Source organism: Phyllopteryx taeniolatus, chromosome 11 (genome assembly GCF_024500385.1).
Source record: "Phyllopteryx taeniolatus isolate TA_2022b chromosome 11, UOR_Ptae_1.2, whole genome shotgun sequence".
Taxonomy (NCBI): Eukaryota; Metazoa; Chordata; class Actinopteri; order Syngnathiformes; family Syngnathidae; genus Phyllopteryx; species Phyllopteryx taeniolatus.
This window is the reverse complement of record NC_084512.1, coordinates 13,626,981-13,650,474: the sequence shown is the minus strand read 5'-3', so window position 1 is coordinate 13,650,474 and position 23,494 is coordinate 13,626,981. Positions and strand designations below refer to the sequence as shown.

General features: G+C 40.8%; 1 protein-coding gene across 25 annotated transcripts in view; it reads left to right on the top strand.

Moving 5' to 3' along the window:
* The window catches only part of LOC133486280 (neurexin-1a-like), a 254,088-nt gene that overhangs the window by 89,400 nt on the left and 141,194 nt on the right, over positions 1 to 23,494 (top strand). For 18 of the 25 annotated variants that reach the window (XR_009790980.1, XR_009790981.1, XM_061791222.1 and 15 more), the window contains 4 exons: positions 9,686 to 9,987; positions 11,588 to 11,611; positions 12,620 to 12,781; positions 19,812 to 20,253. Coding sequence is in view for 23 of the 25 variants with exons in the window: in XM_061791222.1 (XP_061647206.1) it covers positions 9,686 to 9,987; positions 11,588 to 11,611; positions 12,620 to 12,781; positions 19,812 to 20,253 (930 nt within the window). In the remaining 2 variants the exon portion in view is untranslated. The remainder of the gene's footprint in view (positions 1 to 9,685; positions 9,988 to 11,587; positions 11,612 to 12,619; positions 12,782 to 19,811; positions 20,254 to 23,494) is intronic. The other 7 variants (XM_061791209.1, XM_061791208.1, XM_061791207.1 and 4 more) reach the window with 1 other exon arrangement.

The window sequence follows — 23,494 nt, the reverse complement described above, 5'->3', positions numbered from 1 at the left end:
ACACCCAAAGACAACAGTCAGTGACATCACTGCCAACCTCCACAGGGCAGGGGTGAAGATATCTCAATCCACTGTTTGAAGAAGACTTCTAGACAAGCAATATACAGGCCATACGACAAGATGCAAACCACTCATCAGCAAAAAGAATTGTAAGGCCAGACTGGATTTTGCTAAGAAGTACAGAGATGAGCCACAAAAGTTTTGGAACAAAGTTTTATGGACTGATGAGACCAAGATTAACCTCTACCTAAGTGATGGAAAGGCCAAAGTATGGATAAAGAAAGTATCTGCTTATGAGCCAAACACACAAGCTCATCTGTGGAGCATGGTGGAGGCAATCATTGGCTTCATTGATGATGTAACTCATGATGGAAGCAGCAGAATGATTTCTGAAGTCTACAAAGCAAAGCAAAGCAAGGCAAAGCAAAGCAAATGTATTTATATAGCGCATTTCATACACAAGGTAACTCAATGTGCTTTAGAAGAAAGAAAAAAAAAACTGCTGATAAACATTTAAAACAAAGAAGAAAAAAATAAATAAAAGTACAATTAAAACAGCGTACAGTGCAAGAAATATCATTTAAAAATGGAAATACTCTAAAAAATCATGAGAAAAAAAGAAGTGTTTTTAACCTGGACTTAAAAATATTCACGCTGACGTCACTTCTATTGGCAATTTATTCCATTTGTGTGCAGCATAATAGCTAAATGCTGCTTCACCATGTTTGCTTTGGACTCTGTGCTCCACTATTTGACTATTTAGTCTGTCAATCTCAGAGCCCTACTGGGTGTATATTCCATGAGCATTTATTTCATGTATTCAGGACCTAAACCATTTAGTGATTTATAGACCAGTATCAGAACTTTAAAATCTATTCTAAAGCTGACTGGAAGCCACTGTAAAGACTTTAGAATCGGAGTAATATGCTCTGACCTCTTTGTTCTGGTCAGAACATGAGCTGCAGCATTCTGAATGAGCTGCAGCTGTTTAATGCTCTTTTTGGGGAGTCCAGTCAGAAGACCATTACAATACTCAAGTCTACTTGAGATAAAAGCATGGATGAGCTTCTCCTGGTTTGCTTGACACATGCAAGGCTTGACTCTGGATAAGGTTCTTCAGATGGACAAAACCATTTTGTCTGGCAATTTACAGAGAAATGCATCCAAACTAATCGGGAGAAGCTTCATCATACAACAAGACAATGACTCAAATCACACTGCCGACACAACAAAAGACTTCATCCGGGGGCAAAGGTGGAAGGTCTTAGAAAGGCCAAGTCAATCACCGACCTTAACCCCATAGAGCATGCATTTTACTTCATGAAGAGGAGACTGAGGGGAGAAACCCCCAGAAACAAACCAGAATTGAAAGAGGCGGCAGTAAAGGCCCGGAAAAGCATTTCAAATGTAGAATGCAACAGTATGGTGAAGTCAATGAGTCGCAGGCTTGATACAGTTATTGCAAATTAGGGTTATGCCACCAAATATTAAATGCTATTCATCCATCCATTTTCTGAGCCACTTCTCCTCACTAGGGTCGCAGGCGTGCTGGAGCCTATCCCAGCTATCATCGGGCAGGAGGCGGGGTACACCCTGAACTGGTTTCCAGCGAATCGCAGGGCACATATAAACAAACAACCATTTGCACTCAAATTCACACCTAGGGGCAATTTAGAGTTGTCAATTAACCTACCATGCGTGTTTTTGGGATGTGGGAGGAAACCGGAGTGCCCGGGGAAAACCCACGCAGGCACGGGGAGAACATGCAAACTCCACACAGGCGGGCCGGGGATTGAACTGTGAGGCAGACGCTCTAACCAATCGGTCACCGTGCCGCCTAAATGTTATTCACTTTAAGTTAATTTAATCATGTCTGTTCCAATACTTTTGCTCACTTGAAAAGTGGGTCGCTTCAAACAAAAGGTGCTCTGTCCTGAGTTGTGTGACACATCTACATGTAAATACCATGAAATAAAAGCTGGAATTCTGAACTTTTGTCTCATATGCATTTTTTGATCTGAAACCCAAATGTCTTCACTATACAACAAAACGTAATTGACCCTGGCGTTCCAATACTTTTGGAGGGGACTCTATATACTGTACTTGTCTGGCTGTGTTTTTTTTTTGTGTGTGTCCATAGTGATAATGGCTGAAAATAACGTGTTTTACTACTAAGATATTACTATAATTATCTAAGTGATCTCATTTCACCCATATTCAGCAAATATTTTCATTCCCTGTTGAAATAGCTGATGGCTCTGATACACAATAGAATCCCCTGAAGTGACACTTCTATCTAGAAAACTAACACAGTATATGAACTGATGATATTATAGTAAAAATCAACCTCTTTAGAATATTGTCACTGTCAGGAAGAAACCTCCTGTCCAAATTTGATTAATTTTATGTTTTATCACAAATTATACTGTTGGTCATTTACCTCGTGAGTCTGGGTTTTTTCTTTGTTCTTTTTTTTTAAAACAAATTATTGACCAATCTAAAGTATTGAAAATGGCTTCCTCTCTTTGATGTTAATGTCGAATGTTAATGTTAAAGGCTGAACAAACATGCTGCTTTTTTTTTTTTTCCTGAAAATTTATTGTTTTGGAGTGGAATGATTCTGCCCGATGTTAGCAATATTTATGATAAATAGTGCCGGCATAAAAGCAATATCAAAATGATGTCACCTTGTTTTGATTGACACTACCAGAGCATTATTAATTTAACAATAGGGTAAAATTAAACTACAGTTAATGTAAAATGGCCAAATTAATTGACATAATATTGTAAGTAAGACGCAGCACTGATCTACACCACTGCTTACTATGACCACATTCATATATTGTATCTATTGTAAGTTAAACATGTCTTACGGGGTAAATCAAAATCGATCATTCTTGTCTTCTGTGACGTCAGAATGTTTGTTACAGCTCTTGTGTTGGATGTTATTAGCGTAGATGTACTGTAACTTCTGATGTGCATGTTTTGGAACTACCAAATAATGGTGCATTGCGGTTATCATTATTACATATCATATTCATAGCAAACTATAAAATAAAGACAATAACAGTATGAAAACAATTAAAGTCAAGGCCTTCACTCTATAGTTCATTTCTTAATCCCCTGCCAAGTCTGTTTTGGAATGGTTGAGTTATGATTTGATGTTGACAGGCAGTGTGCTCCCTTGGGTGCAAGCTAATTTAAAAACAGCCATAGAGCAGCAGATGCCAAATTAGTGTCAGACCAAATTGACTGATGAGCACTGGCCGCACTGTTGTACACATTCAACAGAGTCCTGCTTGTTGCCCCGCTTTACAATACATGCTTCGTTTGCCTCTAAGCTGTCAGTTTTGTTTAACTGCTGGTGAAAGGATAATTTATAGGTATTCATGCACCCACATTTATTGCAGCATTTCTATACTTTTTGTATCTTGAGTGGCATAATTTAGCATCCTCTTTATGGGACTGATTTAATTTGAGTGGTGAATAACTTTATTACTGGCATCAATACTGCCAGATTCTTCTGCACCGCAACCGCAAATGTAATGTGATGAGAGAAAAGGGGGTTCAGAATTGTGGAAATTACATATTATTGATCAAATAATATGTATTTCACTTGCTAGAACACTGCTGGTTTCAGAGATGATGAAATGGATGGTGTCATTAAGTATACTACACCATAATATAAATTTGTGGCTGTCAAAGATATGTCTTTCATGACTCAAAACAGCAAACACCCTCACAATTTCGTGTCTCAATCTATCTGTGGCCTTGCTATGGAACACATTTTCATTCTGTTCTAGTCTTTTTTTGTCATCTCTTGTCTGGAAAAAGACTAAAGGCACTAGCTTTTATCCGTTCCCATTCGGTGTCATGACTCAAGGGCAAGAAGGTGCCGGCAGCTTGCAGGGCTTTGATTGACTCAAGACCACAGGACACACCAAAAAACATGCTAAAGAATACAGGGACAGAATAACAGCCTTCAACTAGCTGTTTTTGTTGTTGTTTTTTTTGCAGAAAGATGACAGTTTTGTGACACTTCAGCAGTCAAGTGTTAACATTGAAGGTTGCATTTTCTGTCTGAAAAATATGCCTAAAAGTGGAGCACGAAAGTTCCAGGAAATTTAGTAGACGTCAGCCCAAGTTATATGTAAGAAGGATAATTGTCACAAATGTCAAATAATACTCTCAAAACATACTTCACCTTGTGAAGTAGGTGGATTAGTCATCATAAAAAGACACTGATTTGACATTATCCTATTTTAGGATGCAGAATGTTTGCGGTGAGCTGCAAGTCCAGCTGTGTATAGTAAACACTGCTGCCACTAACAATTCTTGGTTATGCTATTTTGCCTTGTGTATGGCATTAAACTCAGGCTTTAAAGTTCAGTTGTTCCAACATGTTTATGTACATCTTTGCTTTCCTACTTTGAGACATATTCAGCACATCATTTTCACTGGCAGCTCTGATAATCCATACCTATTTCAGGGTTAGGTAACACAGCCCATTCGAATGTGTACCGGGGATTATTATTTTGTGATTTAACATTTAAGATTTTACTTACTTGGGTGACTGATTAGCACATCTGCCTCACAGTTCTGAGGACCGGGGTTCAATCGCCTGTGTGGAGTTTGCATGTTCTCCCCGTACCTGCGTGGGTTTTCTCTGGGCACTCCAGTTTCCTCCCACATCCCAAAAACATGCATGGTAGGTTAATTGACAACTCTAAATTGCCCGTAGGTGTGAATGTGAGTGCGAATGGTTGTTTGTTTGTATGTGCCCTGCAATTGGCTGGCAACCAGTTCAGGGTGTACCCTGCCTCTTGCCCGAAGATAGCTGGGATAGGCTCCAGCACGCCCACGATCCTAGGGAGGATAAGCGGTACAGAAAATGGATGGATGGATGAATATGGGGAATTTTTTTTATTTGCTATGTGCTATAATCATCAAAATTATACATATTTCCATCCATCCATCCATTTTCTACCGTTTATCCGAGGTCGTGTCGCGGGGGCAGTAGCTTTAGCAGGAACGTCCAGACTTCCCTCTCCCCAGCCACTTCATCCAGCTCTTCCGGGTGGATCCCGAGGCGTTCCCAGGCCAGATGAAAGACGTAGTCTCTCCAGCGTGTTCTGGGTCGTCCCCAGTTGTCTCCTCCCGGTGGGACGTGCCGGGAACACCTCAGCAAATCAGATGCCCCAGCCACCTCATCTGGCTCCTCTCGATGTGGAGGAGCAGCGGCTCTACTCTGAGATTCTCCCGGATGACCGAGCTTCTCACCTTAAAGGAGAGCCCGCACACCCTGTGGAGGAAACTCATTTCGGCCGCTTGTATCCGGGATATTGTTCTTTCAGTAACGACCCACAGCTCGTAACCATAGGTCAGGGTAGGAACGTAGTTCGACCGGTAAATAGAGAGCTTCGCCTTTCGGCTTAGCTCCTTCTTCACCAAAATGGACCGATACAAAGTCCACATCACTGGAGACGCTGCACCGATCCGCCTGTCGATATACCGTTCCATTCTTCCCTCACTTGTGAACAAGACCCCAAGATACTTGAACTCCTCCACTTGGGGCAGGATCTCATCCCCGACCTGGAGAGGGCACGCCACCCTTTTCCGACTGAGGACCATGGTCTCAGATTTGGAGGTGCTGATTCTCATCCCAGCCGCTTCCCACTGGGCTGCGAACTGCTCCAATGAGAGTTGGAGATCCCGGCTTGATGTAGCCAACAGAACCACATCATCTGCAAAAAGGAGAGATGCAATACTGAGGACACCAAACCGGACCCCCTCTACGCCTCAGCTGCACCTAGAAATTCTGTCCATAAAAGTTATGAACAGAATCGGTGACAAAAGGCAGCCTTGGCGGAGTCCAAGCCTCGCCGAAAACGAGTCCGACTTACTGCCGGATATGCGGACCAAACTCTGACTTTGGTCGTACAGGGACCGAACAGCCTGTATCAGGGGGTTCGATACCCCAACTCCCGAAGCACAGAACTCCCCGAGGGACACGGTCGAACCCCTTCTCCAAGTCCACAAAACACATGTAGACTGGTTGGGCGAACTCCCATGCACCCTCGAAGACCCTGCCGAGGGTGTAGAGCTGGTCCACTGATCAATGGCCAGGACGAAAACCACACTGCTCCTCCTGAATCCGAGATTCGACTTCCCAACAGACCCTCCTCTCCAGCACCCCTGAATAGACCTTACCAGGAAGGCTGAGGAGTGTGATCCCCCTGTAGTTGGAACACACCCTCCGGTCCCCCTTTTTAAAAAGGCGAACCACCACCCCAGTCTGCCAATCTAGAGGCACTGTCCCCAATGTCCACGCGATGTTGCAGAGGCGTGTCAACCAGGACAGCCCCACAACATCCAGAGCCTTTAGGAACTCTGGGCGAATCTCATCCACCCCCGGGGCCTTGCCACCGAGGATCTTATTAACCACCTCTGTGACCTCAACCCCAGAGATAGGAGACCCCGCTTCAGAGAACCCAGGCTCTGCTTCCACATGGGAAGGCGTGTCGGTGGAATTGAGGAGGTCTTCGAAGTATTCTCCCCACCGACTCACAACGTCCCGAGTCGAGGTCAGCAGCGCCCCATCCCCACTATACACAGTGTTGATGGTGCACTGCTTCCCCCTCCTGAGACAGTGGATGGTGGAGATGGTGGACCATAATTTCCTCGAAGCCGTCCGGAAGTCTTTCTCCATAGCCTCACCGAACTCCTCCCATGCCCGACCATTTGCTTCAGTGACCACCAAAGCTGCATTCCGCTTCGCCGGCCGGTACCTATCAGCTGCCTCGGGAGTCCCACAGGCCAAAAAGGCCCGATAGGACTCCTTCTTCAGCTTGACGGCATCTCTCACCGTTGGTGTCTACCAATGGGTTCGGGGGTTGCCGCCACGACAGGCACCGACCACCTTACGGCCACAGCTCCAGTCGGCTGCCTCAGCAATGGAGGCGCCACATGGTCCACTCGGACTCGATGTCCCCCACCTCCCCCAGAACATGAGCAAAGTTCTGTCAGAGGTGGGAGTTGAAACTCCTTCTGACAGGGGATTCTGCCAGACGTTCCCAGCAGACCCTCACAATACGTTTGGACCTGCCAGGTCGGACCAGCATCTTCCCCCACCATCGGAGCCAACTCACCACCAGGTGGTGATCAGTTGACAGCTCCGCCCGTCTCTTCACCCGCCCCTCTCTTCATACATATTTTAAATATGAAATACTTCACTCTGAGTGTGTGCAGTGTGCAGTGCATCTCTATAATTTCACTTATTGAATTGAACTACCTAATAAAAGTTTTACATTATTCACGTGTGAGCATAATTGCCGTATGCGTCAGCATGATTGATATGAACCCAAGAATGCCAGTGACGTGTGCGAGAATGTGATTGACGTGCTCGCGTGAACGCATTTGAGGAGTGTTTTAGAGAGTGTTTGAGTAGTCTTTATGAGAGCAAGACTCGCGCATATGAGAGGGTTTGAGTTATGTTTATTTGAGTGTTTGAGTAGTCTTTATGAGACCAAGACTCGTGTGTATGAGAGGATTTGAGTAGTGTTTATAAGAGTGTTTGGGTAGTCTTTATGAGAGCAAGACTCATGCGTATGAGAGTGTTTGAGTTGTCTTTATGAGAGCTAGACTCGTACGTATGGGAGGGTTTGAGTAATGTTTAGAATAGTGTTTGAGTAGTCTATGAGACCAAGACTTGTGTGTATGAGAGGGTTTGAGTTGTGTTCATAAGAGTGTTTGAGTAGTCTTCATGAGAGTGTTTGAGTAGTCTTTATGAGAGCAAGACGTGCGTATGAGAGAATTTGACTAGTGTTTACAAAAGTGTTTGAGAAGTGTTTATGAGAGCGTTTGTGTAGTTTTTATGAGAGCCTTTCAGTAGTTTGTGTGTGTGTGAAAGCATTTGAGTAGTAATTGTGAGAGCTAATCCTGAATAATGTCCCTAACGGCCCCTCAATAATGTACCCTGCACACACACATATACATGCATAAATGCAGACGCACGCACACACACGCAGACACACACACACACACACACACACACACACAGGCAAACAAATTACATGACATTCATTGTGAAAAATCAATCATCCATTAGAAACACTTGAAAACAACTATTAGAATAACTATAAGAAGACAAAGAAAACGTTGTCCAGAGCATCACTGAGATGGGATGCACGTGAACAGCCATTACAAAGCATTTAAAAAGTAGTTTAGACAGATAGCAAGCTATTAAAACCACTAGCAGAAAATAAGCCACAGCAATATAAATGGGTGAGCAGCATTCAGGCATGCCACAAGAGCGTAACAAATAAACAGGGGTTGCTGTCCACAACAATTTGTCTCCTCATTGATTCCCCCTTAAAGGTCCTATACGGCACCTCTGGGAGAACTACATGGGGCCGTAATTGAAGTTGACTTTTTTTTTTTTTTTTAAACACCCTCAATCTCTGTGAACCCTATCAGTGAAGATTGGAGACCCCCGCATCTTTTCACCAGCACTAGCTCAGGATTACATAACAAGTAAGGCCACTGGTTGGGGGTCATTCTCATCTCTTTCCTTCATCATACATCTCCAAACTGGCAATTCACTGTTAATTCCCTTAAATAATGACGAATGAATTGTGTGCGTGGCGCAAGGATTAAGTGTGTGTGTGTGTGTGTGTGTGTGTATACTGTATGTAATTGACTGTTACAGTAAAGGTGTGCTTTTTAATGTTTGTAGTTGTACAAAATGTAGTGTAAACCAACATTTTCTTAACAGTTATACAATTGACAGTCTCTATTACAAAAACACTTTCAAGAGAATTCTGAAATGAATTGAAATTATTTTGGAGTAAGGCTGTAAAGTAACGTGGAAAAAGTGTAGTATCTTCCTGATGCACTGTATAAACATTGTATTGTAGAAAAGGACAGAGGAAAACAATTTAAAATTTGGATGCTTAATTTATTGTGAGAATATCCTTTGTTGTCCTTCTACTCCTTAAATATTATTAATATTATTACAATAGCTGTATGCACTGTCACTGATTCTCGCACAACAGTACATAGTGTAGTGTAGACATTGTCATATTTAGTATGATGACAGCAGCCATTTGCCTACTGCTCAGTTTTGATGCATGTACGCAAAGCATCCAGTTCACAGAATAAAAATTCCGCTTTCATTTTCCCGAAATGCTCACTTCTGGGAATGGGGACTACAATTGCACGTTCTCCCTTTTTTGTGGGCGGCATGGATGAGTGAGTCAAGTGGGTGTTTTGCAACAGTGGGGTTGTTGCTTTGAATCCTTTGGTTCATTTAAGACCTCTCAGTGTCCTTGAGGAAAATTCTGAACCCTCAGTTGCTCCTAAGGTGGTGTCATCGGCTTGCTTAACCCAGGGAAGTAATGAGGAACAAAATAAAATGAAAGAGTACACACTTTAAAAAGTGTTTTTTTTAAATGATTTATTCATTAATTATAATGTGTTATAAGTAAGCATGAGTCACAAAGTGCAGTCCTACAATAACCGTCTTGGTCTGTGGTAGGTATCTGTCCAATTTCTGTGTATTTACAGTATTATTAATCTGACTACTGGAAATATTTTTTTCTCATGCTTTTCCCTCTGACAGCATCCCAATAAGCACCCACGAGGGCACGTTATTAATTCAACACATTTTCTCTCTTCGTCCCTGCAGGGAAAGAAGAGTATGTTGCAACCTTCAAAGGATCGGAGTTCTTCTGTTACGACTTGTCCTTGAACCCCATTCAAAGCAGCAGCGATGAAATCACATTGTCATTCAAAACCCTCCAGAGGAATGGACTGATGCTGCACACGGGCAAATCAGCCGACTACGTCAACCTGGCACTGAAAAATGGGGCTGTATCACTTGTCATTAATTTGGGGTCTGGAGCCTTTGAAGCTCTGGTGGAGCCAGTCAATGGGAAATTTAATGACAATGATTGGCATGATGTCAAAGTAACAAGGAATCTACGTCAGGTAACAGTACTAAGGATGAACAAGATACTTAAATGAATTACAATCAATCATTACGATCATACTTTATAGTATTATAATATTTTTCCAGACCCTGTAATTGGATTACTAAATCAAAGTTTGGTGGACAACAGGTGAAAATATAAAACAGAACCACTCGTGAGCAGGAACAGCTAGATGTGAATCAAGTCTTTGATTTAATTTCAATTTTAAAGAGAAAAGACAGACATTGCATTTGACTTTTGATGTGTACTGTGTTCAAGTTTTATCATTTCATGTTTGAAATACAGAGAAATGGTATAAAGTACTATAATGCCAACCCAACGTGCAGCCCCTCTTATCTGGGGATGTAGGAGCTCTATTTTTTCTTTTGCCTTAAGGCTTACATTTTAGGCTTTGGTACTAATTTAGCAGAAGTCTTAAGTGATATGTCAATCAAACTCATGTATGGGAAGTAGTCCTAACAAATATGTTAGTTTGACGACAAAGAATTTAAATTTAATTCATGATCCTTCTCATGTACTGTACATAGGGAGATACAGTAGCTGTTCTCAGGCAGTCAGAACGATGCAAAAGATAAACTTTACACTGGGTGGCTGATGTGCGTACCTCCAGGAAAACCACTTATCAGGCAGACTAACAAAAAGAACAATGTAGACTGGCCCGACTGTCTTTGTCAGTAAAATAAACTTACAGTGATTTCGTATTATGTTGACTTACAAAAGAACTGCTCTAAGCCTTTTAACCTCAGGATTTAGATGTCTACCAAAATCAGGTGTACCCAGAGGTTTGTGCTTATTTTGTGGAAACAGTTTTTCTTCGCATAGCACTAAATTCAAACATCTTCAGCATGTAATTGATTATTGGTTAACCAAAAAATGCGACCAGCTCCCTAACTAGTTTTAAATCGTGAATGAAAGAGAAGCATATTCAGTGCATACAGTGTTGGAGAATTGAAAGTTCTCCTCATGCTGTTGCAGGGTCTTCTTGCTTTTTTGCCATTCCAGTCAAGTGGTCCTAAAGTTCATTAATAAGACGGAGAGGAGGTCCAGTTGTGTGTGAGCCTGGGGGAAGTCTGAGACACTTGCCCCAAAACTAAATCTAAGGACAAAAACAGCACACATATTACCACCAATAAAATATGACAGAGGGCAAAGAGACTTGAAAATGAAGGTTCACTGATGTGCTTTAGGCATTCTTTCTTAGAGCCATTTAATGTCTGTCAGTCGTAACTTTGTATCTGCAGTGTATTGATAAGGGTATTGTTTCTTTTGCTCAATTGTCTGGTCACTCCTAGACCATGGTAGCACACACCATGCAAAACTTCATTGGCTGTGCTCTTACACCTCTTTCAGAAGGGTTTGATTTTTTTACTAGGTCTGCTTTTTTCTTGTTAAACTTATTTTGCCCTATTTCCTCTCTGTTACTAACATGCTTTCAAAACAAACTAACATCATTCATGGAATGTGTCATTTTACTAACTAGTATGGTCTTTGCCGTTTTAAAAATGTACTAACAGTATTGACCATCATATATGATTTGAGTAACAATCGTTATTCTGTTCACAGTTTTTAATTTCCTTTCTCCCCCCTTTTCCACAAAGCACTCAGGCATTGGACACGCTATGGTAAACAAACTACATTGTTCGGTAGATATCATACTAATTGTTTCTTAGTTTGGGTTTGCCGTGTGTTTCTATTTTTTTTTCTTCCTTTTTTACTGTAGACGTCATTTAAAAAAACAGGGAATTTGCAGTTGGTACTCTGCTTACTTTTCGACTTTCTTACCTTTTAAATTGTTTTCATCATTTGTATCCTTTTATTTGATTATTTATTGGTCCAATTTTGTCTAATACTCTCATTTAGGAGCATCATTTTGAATAGATTAAATGTTAGGGACCCTTGGCTGTCTGGCTGGCCATCCTTTCACTTTGCATGGCGTGCAATCTTGACTACATGTTGCGTCACACTAGCCATTTGTCAACATGATTGTGACAGTTGAGCTGTGGTTGTCTTCTTGGTGCTTTTTCATGCCTTGTTGTGGTTTGGCAGTGTCCATAAGTTTCTGCATGCATCCGATGCACTGACAAGTGTACTAATGTCCGCAACCCAATCAATTTGGGAACATTTTCTTTTTGTATGCAAATGATCAAAAAGAAAAGAGTGACATGCATGCTTAGTTTTGTCACAAATATCCTTGGCCCTTCTCCAAATACTAAGAGATGATTGTGCCTTACATAGCCTGTACTCCATCACTAACATCTGACTTATTTTTAGAACTGCTAGGCATACTTATATTTAATTGATTTTAAACTAACCCAGTTGACATTCTACTAACACCATTTTTGTGTCTGCTAAATAATTTTACGTTGCATTCGGGTCAATACTAACACTATCATGGACAGTTCACGAGCGCTTCAAAACAGCATTTCTTTTGGGGGTATGGAGTCCTCCAACTAATCATTTGGACAAAATAACAGTACAAAACAAGAAAAAAGACATGAAAAACAGACATGAAAATGGGTTTCTGGAAAAGAAATAGAGGAAAATGTATCTCTGATGGGAAGAAGGGAAGGTAATTGTATTGTAACATAGGCTGAGGACAGTGTTTCCTTTCGCTATGCTTTGTTGTCTAGGTAACAATATCCGTGGACGGAATTCTGACAACTACGGGATATACGCAAGAGGACTACACCATGCTTGGCTCTGATGACTTTTTCTACGTTGGAGGGAGTCCTAGCACAGCTGACCTGCCTGGATCTCCAGTTAGCAACAACTTCATGGGCTGCCTCAAGGAGGTAAATACCACCTATGTGTGCAATCAGAAGCTAGTGGGGAGTCACTTGCTTCCATAGTGTGTTTTTTTTGTTGTTGTCCTCACACGCATACACATGCGCACACACGCAGCCGCACACACACGCACGTACGCACACATGCACAAGGTTTATTTTGCCCCAACTACTTCAAGCTGAGGACATTTCTCAATGTCCTTACACACTCCCTAGAGGAGCGAAGGGCTCAAGTCAAAAGGATCAGTAGCCACACTTCAGTGCTGTTATGCTATTATTTGGCACACATGCTCGAGCTAAAATGTCTATACATCCATTTTCTATAGCGCTTGTCCTCATCAGGGTCGTGGCGAAGCTGGAGCCTCAGCCTATCCCATCTGACCGAGTGAGAAGCGAGGTACCCCCTAGATTGGTCACCAGCCAATCACACTAGTTAAAAATGTAAACACTGAAAAGAATTTAATTTGAGAATTTAACATCCAGTAGTTGTGGCCACTTCTATATTATTCTACACATAGCAACCATACAACTTGAGATTGGTCCACTCGAATCAGACGTGCCATTTGTTGTGTCTCGATGGTGTATTTTATTTTGATGAATTTAATTAGCTGGTCGACTAATCCAGGGAGAGGAATAATGAATATTTCTTCCATAAGGTTGATAATATCTGACACTTTCACCTGCAGCTTTATTTTTTAATATGATGCTTAATAGAGTGTGTGACCTGAAGCATTTTTTTAAGACTACAGGGATACTAAGAGAAACCTACCTAGAAATTAGGACTATGATCCATCCATATACCCTTTTTATTATTATTATTGTATCTAAGGCAATCTAATGCACTTATATGCAACAGAAGATCTTAGAGAATAGAAATAATCTACAATCGCGAAATATGAAAGTACAGTAGCCGCCTACGCTACAGGTACTAGATTTTGTTACTTCGTTAGTTTTAGAAGCTAAAATTGATTCTCCTTCTAATTCAGTGCCTCAGATGATTCTTCTTCCATCCCATGAATTTCATAATTCACATAATGATCAAACCAACGTATCGTAAAACATAACAGATAACAGCCCAAAACTAATCAGATACACTGTCTCAGCGTCTGTGAACATGTGAGCTTTAATGTACCAGCAGGTACCGTGGCTGATTGATGGTGGGTTGATGAAATATTTGTGTGCAGATTCCAGTATATACAATGGTTTTTATGACTACAGTGCTAGTAAAACAAACAATTGATTCTCACTGATCTACCTTGTTGACAAATTAGTGCTGTAGTAAGGCATCAATAGGTGCCCTTCACTTCACACACAAGTCAACAATTAATTTGGGTTTATTGCCTGTACCCAGTACATCATTAAGGTTATATGACTTAAAATCCACAGACACGATCTGGTGGATATCATCGGACTCATAGTCATCTGGCGTCCACATCCGCCACCATCTAAATATTTGTTGTGTGAAGAACCCAATGTTTTATTTTGATCATGTTAAAATTGTGTCCTCACTTGAGTGAGATCTTAAAATAAGTCAACATTTGTCTCTTCCTTCAATTTTGTTGAAGGCAGGACATTTATCTTTTTTTTTGTCTTGTTTGGGTGCTGAAGTCAAGAAAAATGGAGGAACTGTATCCGTTTTATGTTGGAACATGTTTTTTTTCTGTGCAACGGATTTTCTTTTCATACTGCCACTGTGGTTCTTTGTATTGTGATGGATATTTATGAAAACAATTCAGTTGGACAAAACGGTTTGAGAGGGGAATGACAGAAAAGAAATAAAGGAGAGGACAGAGACAAACAAAACAAAGCATTATATGAATACTGAAATGTCACATTGGAGGTGAGTTGTATATGGGACAGTGGTGCTGCAGCGTGTGAGGGAAGAACAGGACAATATAGGAAAGGACAGGAGAGTGAAGTGAGCAGAACAAGGGTACTTGACGCGGCTGTGTAAATAGGTGTGGTGGGAGTGGCTATGTAAATTCTGAACAGAAGTGAAGTGCAAGTGAGGGGAAATTCCAAGAAGTTTGCAAGGTCCTCAGAGTTATTTATAGCAAATAGGGAGTGGTCCCAAACCAAGCAAATGAGTCCCAGGGGTGTGGGCCTGCAGAGACATGCAAGTGAGTTGACACTGTCTTGCATGCACAATAAACGTCAGAGGTGTCCTGGAATTGCTGTGCCAGCACAACGGGGGCGAAGGACCCCACAGCACCCAGCCATGAGGGGAGAACGGGCCGGGGGGCCAGCCCAGCCCACTCGACAGGACACCACCTAAGCGCCCCGAAACTGGCCACCCGGAGGAGAACGCAGGGACCCACCGCCACCCACCCGGTCAACCTCCACTCCCCTCCGCCAATAAAGTCCATCACAGTAGTCAGTCCCCGTCCCAACCGGAGGCCTGGCCACTGCCAGGTTGACAGGAGGACAGATAGGGGCGTCCAACAGGGGGACATTTTTCTCTATCCAAAGTGCATACCAATCTTTCAAATCAGTGTAAAACATTCAGCCTTCATCAATCATCAACCCCAATTCCAATGAAGTTGAGACCTTGTGTTAAACATAAATAAAAACAGAATACAATGATTTACAAATCATGTTCAACCTATATTTAATTGAATGCACTACAAAGACAAGATATTTAATGTTCAAACTGAAAAACTTTGTTTTTAGCAAATAATCATTAACTTAGAATTTTATGGCTGCAACACGTTCCAAAAAAGGGTCATATTTACCACTGTGTTACATCACCTTTTCTTTTAACAACATTCAATAAATGTTTGGGAACTGAGGACAGTAATTGTTGAAGCTTTGTAAGTGGAATTCTTTCCCATTCTTGCTTGATGTAAAGCTTCAGCTGTTCAACAGTCCGGGGTCTCCGTTGTCGTATTCTACGCTTCATAATACGCCACACATTTTCAATGGGAGGCCAGTCTAGTACCCGCACTCTTTTACTACGAAGCCACGCGCAGAATGTGGTTTGGCATTGTCTTGCTGAAATGAGCAGGGGCGTCCATGAAAAAGACGTTGCTTGGATGGCAGTATATGTTTCTCCAAAACCTGTATGTACCATCCATCCATCCATCCATTTTCTGAGCCGCTTCTCCTCACTAGGGTCGCGGGCGTGCTGGAGCCTATCCCAGCTGTCCTCGGGCAGGAGGCGGGGTACACCCTGAACTGGTTGCCAGCCAATCGCAGGGCACATAGAAACAAACAACCATTCGCACTCACAGTCATGCCTACGGGCAAATTAGAGTCTCCAATTAATGCATGTTTTTGGGATGTGGGAGGAAACCGGAGTGCCCGGAGAAAACCCACGCAGGCACAGGGAGAACATGCAAACTCCACACAGGCGGGGCCGGGGATTGAACCCGGGTCCTCAGAACTGTGAGGCTGACGCTCTAACCAGTCGGCCACCGTGACGCCTCCTGTATGTACCTTTCAGCATTAATGGTGACTTCACAGATTTGTAAGTTACCCATGCCATTGGCACTAACACAGCCCCATACCATCACAGATGCTGGCTTTTGAATTTTGCGTCCATAACAGTCCGGATGGTTCTTTTCCTCTTTGGCCCGGAGGACACGACGTCCACAATTTCCAAAAACAATTTGAAATGTAGACTCGTTGGACCACAAAACAATTTTCCACTTTGCATCAGTCCATCTTAGATGAGGCCAGAGAAGCCGGCGCCGTTTCTGGGTGTTGTTAATAAATGGCTTTTGCTTTGCATAGTAGAGTTTCAAGTTGCACTTACGGATGTAGCACCAAACTATATTTACTGACATTGGTTTTCTGAAGTGTTCCTGAGCCCATATGGTGATATCCATTACACATTGATATCGGTTTTTGATGCAGTGCCGCCTAAGGGATCAAAGGTCACGGGCATTCAATGTTGGTTTTCGGCCTTGCCGCTTACATGCAGTGATTTCTCCAGATTCTCATAACCTTATGATGATATTATGGACCGTAGATGATGAAATATCTAAATTCCTTGTAATTGTACGTTGAGGAACATTGTCCTTAAACTGTTTGACTATTTTCTCACGCACTTGTTCACAAAGAGGTGAACCTCGCCCCATCTTTGCTTGTGAATGACTGAGCAATTCAGGGAAGCTCCTTTTATACCCAATCATGGCACCCACCTGTTCCCAATTAGCCTGTTCACTTGTGGGTGAACATGTTCCAAACAGGTGTCTGATGAGCATTCCTCAACTTTCTCAGTCTTTCTTGCCACCTGTCCCAGCTTTATTGGAACGTGTTGCAGCCATTAAAGTCTAAGTTCATGATTATTTGCTAAAAACAATTAAGCTAATCAGTTTGAACATTAAATATCTTGTCTTTGTAGTGTATTCAATTAAATATAGGTTGAACATGATTTGCAAATCATTGTATTCTGTTTTCATTTATGCTTAACACAGCATCCCAACTTCATTGGAATTGGTGTTGTAGATAATTGAAAGGATACCCGATGAAAATTCCCCCCCCACACACACACACACACACATACACCACCACCCAAAACTTCTCATGCTGTTCCCCCATTAATGTTGGCTATAATCGGTTTGATTTCACCAAGCCCAATTATTACTTGATCTTTCAACAACTACTTTCAACACCAACGTATGGTACAACTTCCAAAGGTGGAAAATTGCAGGGTCTTCCTATTCCCTGTCCTTGACGATTATACTGAATAGTGGCAAGGAAATTCTGGCTTTAACAGATTGTGTAAAATGTGTAACTAAATTCAAAGGGGGAAAACAAGATTGTAATAGTAAAAGGCTCATCCTGGAATAGACAATGTCAATTTCAGTGTCTTGTTTGATATGTGCGGGGTAGTTTAATTCATTCATGTAATATGAGTCACAATGAATTTCAGTCTTTAACAGTTTGACACAGTAGCTATGCCAGGGGTGTCAAACTAATTTTTGTCACGGGCCACATCGCAGTTATGACTTACCTCGGAGGGCCGCTACGACTGTGGACCCATATAAATGAAAGATTACCTCATATACTGTAATTACAATATAGACAACACATTGATGAATAACCAGTTTTGAAATCAGAAGCCTATAAAAACATGTTTTTCAACTGTTACATTTCTTTTCAAAGGGATATTGGTAACAAAAAATGCTTGAAAATATCTCAATGGTATTACACCAGAAAGCAATTAGCGATTTTGATTTGCTTTCGCGGGCCACGTAAAATGATGTGGAGGGCGGGATCTGGCCCCCGGGCCACCAGTTTGACACCTGTGAGCTATGGCATAGTAATAAACATAATTCTCCATTCACATAAAGTCGTCTCATCTGAAGTCTCCTTATTTTCAAGTATATTCACTTGCTGTAATTGACTCCAAATAAGGCACGTTTTCCACAGGTTTAACTGGTATCTGGTTCAACCAAGCGCATATTGTAGTCTTTTGTGAAAATGCAGTGTAAATGGATTTGTCCTAATATTACTTCTTCCAAACAGTAGTCTTCCATAGTGGTGTAGAAAAGAAAAAATAATTTACTTGCATGCTTGACTTGTTCCACTTATGGTGTTTTATTTATTTATTTTGTTTGTTTGTTAATTTATTTATTCATTCTACCTCGTAGCACTTGCTAGGAGACTGCTGTCGGCATTCTATGTGGTCAGTATTTGTTTCACTGAGCCTCATCGAAATACTGGAGTCAGATTCACCTTGTCAAAGTTGTTTTAATTCCCTAATGAGGCCAATTCAGAATAACCCCAGTTATCTTTATTGAAAAACCCTTCCCTAAAATTAGTTAGTAAATGTCTCATTATAAAATTTTTAAATTGCTGTTACTGGACTGTACAACGCAACCCTGTCATTACTGCTATTCTTACTCTAGATACACTGTCATTATGCAGATTGGATAATGATGTGGTTATTGCGGTGTCTAATTTGTTTAACCCCCATTACAACAGCACTGTTCTTTCTGCAAAGTGGTCCTTGCAGTGCCCCCTTTTGACAAAGTGTAGCCACTATTGGGCACTATTGTAACCATTGGGCAGCCGTGGCCCAATGGTTAAGATCATCGCCTGCCACCGTGCGGGACCTAGGTTCAAAACCCCGACTGGACCATCCGCCAACATCCCCCGGACTCACGGCTGTGTTGTCCTTGAGCAAGACACTGATACCCCGAAATGCTCCCCGGGCGCTTCAGCTGCCCCCTGCTCCAGTGTGTTCCACTAATGTGTATGTGTTCACTGTGATGGGTTAAATGCAGAAAACAAATTTTGTGTGCATGCATGTTCATGAGAATAAAAGATGATTATTCTTCTATTTGTCAAGTAGAGATGTTATCGTCATTAGGTTGTTGATATTCATTATGGCATGTGTTAGTACTCGTCACCTTACCTGTTATAAACTGACACACGTCTTTTATAATCTGAACAATAATACGTAACGCATAGGTTAAATAATGCAGCAATGGGTGTTTATTTAAATGGAACACAATTCATATACACTACTTTTAAAAATTTAGTAATTGAAGAAGGATATTCAGCTTTTATGTGAACTTTCAGGATGAAACTAAAATACACTACAACGTTTACAAAGTGAACTTTATTTGACCTCTAAACTTTTTGATCAATGTTCTAGTACTTTTTGAAAAACTTACTGTTCTCTATCAAGGAGCTGAACGGCAAAATTCACGACAGGTGTTTGCTCCATGAATACACCGTTACATTACCAAGGACGTCCAGTCGTCCACTTTTATGCATACTTTCATGCCACTTCCATGTTCCCGGTATGGGAATATTTCTTTGGGCAGCCGTGGCCCAATGGTTAAGATTATTGGACCTAGTGGACCTAGGTTAAAAACCCAATAATGCCACAAGGCATTCAAGTGCACGGCGCTTAATGAATTGAATTGGCCTTAGTCACATTTATTTCCAAATAAAACCTCTTAAAGTCAGTTACAGACACCTGTAAAGTGTAAACCTATATTTACAAAATATACGTTATATAAAAAAAAATATGCATTCATGTGTGCCTAACTATAGCTGCTGTTTTTCCTCTCTCTCTCATCAGGTTGTGTATAAAAACAATGATGTAAGACTTGAGCTATCGAGGTTAGCCAAGCAGGGAGACCCCAAGATGAAAATACATGGTACTGTGGCCTTCAAGTGTGAGAATGTGGCCACTTTGGACCCTATCACCTTTGAGACACCTGAGTCTTTCATTGTCCTCAACAAGTGGAATGCAAAAAAGACAGGCTCCATCTCATTTGACTTCCGTACCACAGAGCCAAATGGACTCCTTCTCTTCAGCCATGGCAAGCCAAAGCAGCAACAGAAGGATTCCAAAAGTCCCCAGATCCTCAAAGTGGATTTCTTTGCCATTGAGATGCTGGATGGCCACCTGTATCTCCTGCTGGACATGGGATCAGGGACTACAAAGACCAAGGCAGTCAACAAGAAGGTCAATGATGGCGAGTGGTACCACGTGGACTTTCAACGAGACGGGAGATCTGGTAAGTCCACTTAAAATGTACAACCTTCAATAAAGTTATCGGTGTGTTTTCATAAATATTTCAATGTACAAGAAAGAAATGTGCCAACCCAAAGCAAGGACACTAAGTAAAAGTGCTAGGAAACCCTTTTTAAATGAAATAAAATATTAAATGCTTTACAGTATAATTACTCAGTGAAAATAGCATATACTTACTGTTGCAAGAAAATCAATACCTTTGGAATTACAGTACCTGTATTTGTGCATTAATTGGTCATAAAATGATCTTATAATACTTTTTACACCCTATCCAATAGAAATGTGAGAACATATAATTGTTTGTGTGTTATTTGTTTAAACAGACTGTGGTTGGTTATTATTGTGATTAGGATGAAAACCAGATCACATTTTATGACCATTATATGGACAATTCCAGATAAACCCAAGGGGTTCGCATATTTTATCTTGACACTGTATATGACTTCGCATGTAATATCACTTCCTTGTAAATAGTTAATCCCTGCTTTGCTTTGCTTTGCTTTCAACTGTGAACCTCTAGAGATATATGTACATTTTGCAGGAGGCACCTCTCTTCAACTGGGGTTTTGATTTTACCCCATACGTCCGACTTCCAATCATGTTTGCCACCATACATTTTTGACCCCACTCCCAACATGTCCGCTAAACTCAGATTTGCTGTTGTAGTCATTTTTGATTTGGTTATCTATGCAGCAGTATGTGCTTCGAGCCAAGCCCTTCCAATGTCAAGCTCTAAATTAGATGTACTCGTTGACGGTTTCCACTCCCAAGCTCAAACGCATTCATTATACCCTAAAGGAACACTGAGATTCGTTCCTAAGTAGAGCTACATAGTTTTGGGAATTTTTTTCTTACAATGTATTCATCCCTCCATAGAATTTCAAATAACATACTGTTGTTGTTATTAACAGAGATGGGTAGACTAGCCAAATATTTTACTCAAAGTACGAGTAATGTTACTTTAGAATAATATGACTCAAATAAAATTAAAACGTAGTCTTCCAAATATTTACTTGTGTAAGAGTAAGAAAGGACTCAGTGAAAAAAACTACTCAAGTAAAGAGTAACTCTTAAGTAACTTCTGATTAATAAATAAATAAATCAGAGCAAGAACAGAAAATAAAATAAAATAAAATAAATAATATGTGGGAGTCCACACACACTTGCCACCATTTCAATTTTTAAGTGCCCAAAAACCAACAACACGTGTATTGGGCCCTACAGAAACATTATTTGCTTTATTCACTTAAATGACTGAATGAAGAAGCTGTTTGCGGGCCAGACTTATTGATAGTGTGTGTGTGTGTCCGTGTGTGTGTGTGTGTGCGTGTGCGTGTGTGTGTGTGTGTTTGTGTACGTGAGAGAGAGAGAGAGAGAGACAGACAGACAGACAGACACATCTGCAACTTATCCCAAGGTGTTTTCTCAAGTTAGAAGTGGGTTGAAATGTCCACATTTGGGCAGTCATAATTTAAGACTACGCCACATGACAAAGCTGTTGTTTTTTGGAGTCTATAAAGTAACCACTAGCGCGTCTTTTTATTTTCCCAAAAATGAGTCACTTTGATTGGCCCACGAAGCCTTTGTTCACGGTCATATGACTGCCTTGTGCTGTCTAATTGGTAAAGTGGAGTCAAATGACACTAGTGATCACATTGGATTGGCACAACACCGCCCTATGCGGAAGTCGAAGAGGAAGTCTTAAAGTACATCGTGCACGCAATAATGGATAAGTAAAAGTAGCGAGCTGCTGTCGATCATTATAATGGAGTAAAAGTACTGATTATTCTGCACATAAATAGTAAAGTAAAGGTAAAAAGTATGGTCCTTTCAAACTACAATTTATCCAAAATTACTTGAATAAATGTAACAGTAAATGTAGCGTTACAACCCACCTCTGGTTATTAATGGTGGGTCAAACTGAAGACATTTACAATCTTAGATGGCGCTCATTATATGTTTTGTCCACACATACATGCTACAGACCATCTTGTTTAGCTTTTTCTCGTCACTGTTCTGTCTACCCGTCGAAGTTTCCATGGAAACAGGAGGTGGTCTCTCCCAGGACCAAGACAGTTGATGCACAGTGCTGTGCTGAGATGTGAACTAATGACATTTAAGAATAATTTATCTTGTTTTCATCAGATTCATAGCAACATTTCTTCCATGTTTGAATATAAATGGGACACAAAGATCTCAACTTTCAAATTGAGATGACTCGCACAATGGTTAGAATTGAGGCTCAAAGTATCCATGTTTTCAAATCACCTGTTTCCAATTTACCAGTGTGAGTTCGTCCTTGCGTAGTCCTACAAGTACAAAACCTTCCGACAGCTTGCATTTTCAATCTGAGTTTCATATGAATTGCGAAACACAAAACATTATTTTTTGATGAACTGCTGAGTAGACTGCACCTCAAATGGAAGCATCACATTTTGGGGATGTTTGCATTCATTCAGAGAGGTCTCCTGTGGGTATCACTCTCACAGGATATATGTACCTTTCGTTATGCATTCAGTTGCAGTTTTTGTGAGCGAAATACAGTACTTTACAATTCTTCTTCAATCACATTTTCTTTTTTCTTAAATGAAAGCTATAACAGCACTGGTATCATGTCAGCACGTCATAACCTCCAAGCGCCCCAAAAGTAATATGAATATAATGTTGTTGAACACAGGTTAGCTAATGACTTGCATGAAAATGACCACAGAAGCTTGCCAACCAATAGCATTTTTACTTTGCTGATAATTCTCTTTTTTACGTCTATCAGGCATCTTAAACGTTAAGCTGTTTATTTAATTTAGTTTTATTATTGTTTTTGTGGTTATTTTTTATACTTGTATGACAGTTAGGAATGTTAAAACGGTAATTAAAACATTTCCTATATTGCTAATCAAGGTTTTATGATGGGGGCCATTTGAGCGCCAGACAAATGAATGAACAGGTAAAGTAAATAAATAAATAAAATAAATAAGAGCAACTTGAAAGTCAAAGGGACTGCGTCAACTTTGGAGATTTTATGGTATTACTTCAGTTTAAATTGTACAAAAAGACACACTGGAATACTAGTCTAATTTTTCAGGTCTTGTAATATTTGATTAAATTAAAGCTGTTTTTTTAATACAGGAAATCATTCACAAATCTAGTGTTAGTGGCAGTAATACAGCTGAAACATATAGTACAATATGCTACATGTCAGATGTTCAATTAATACTCAAGGACAT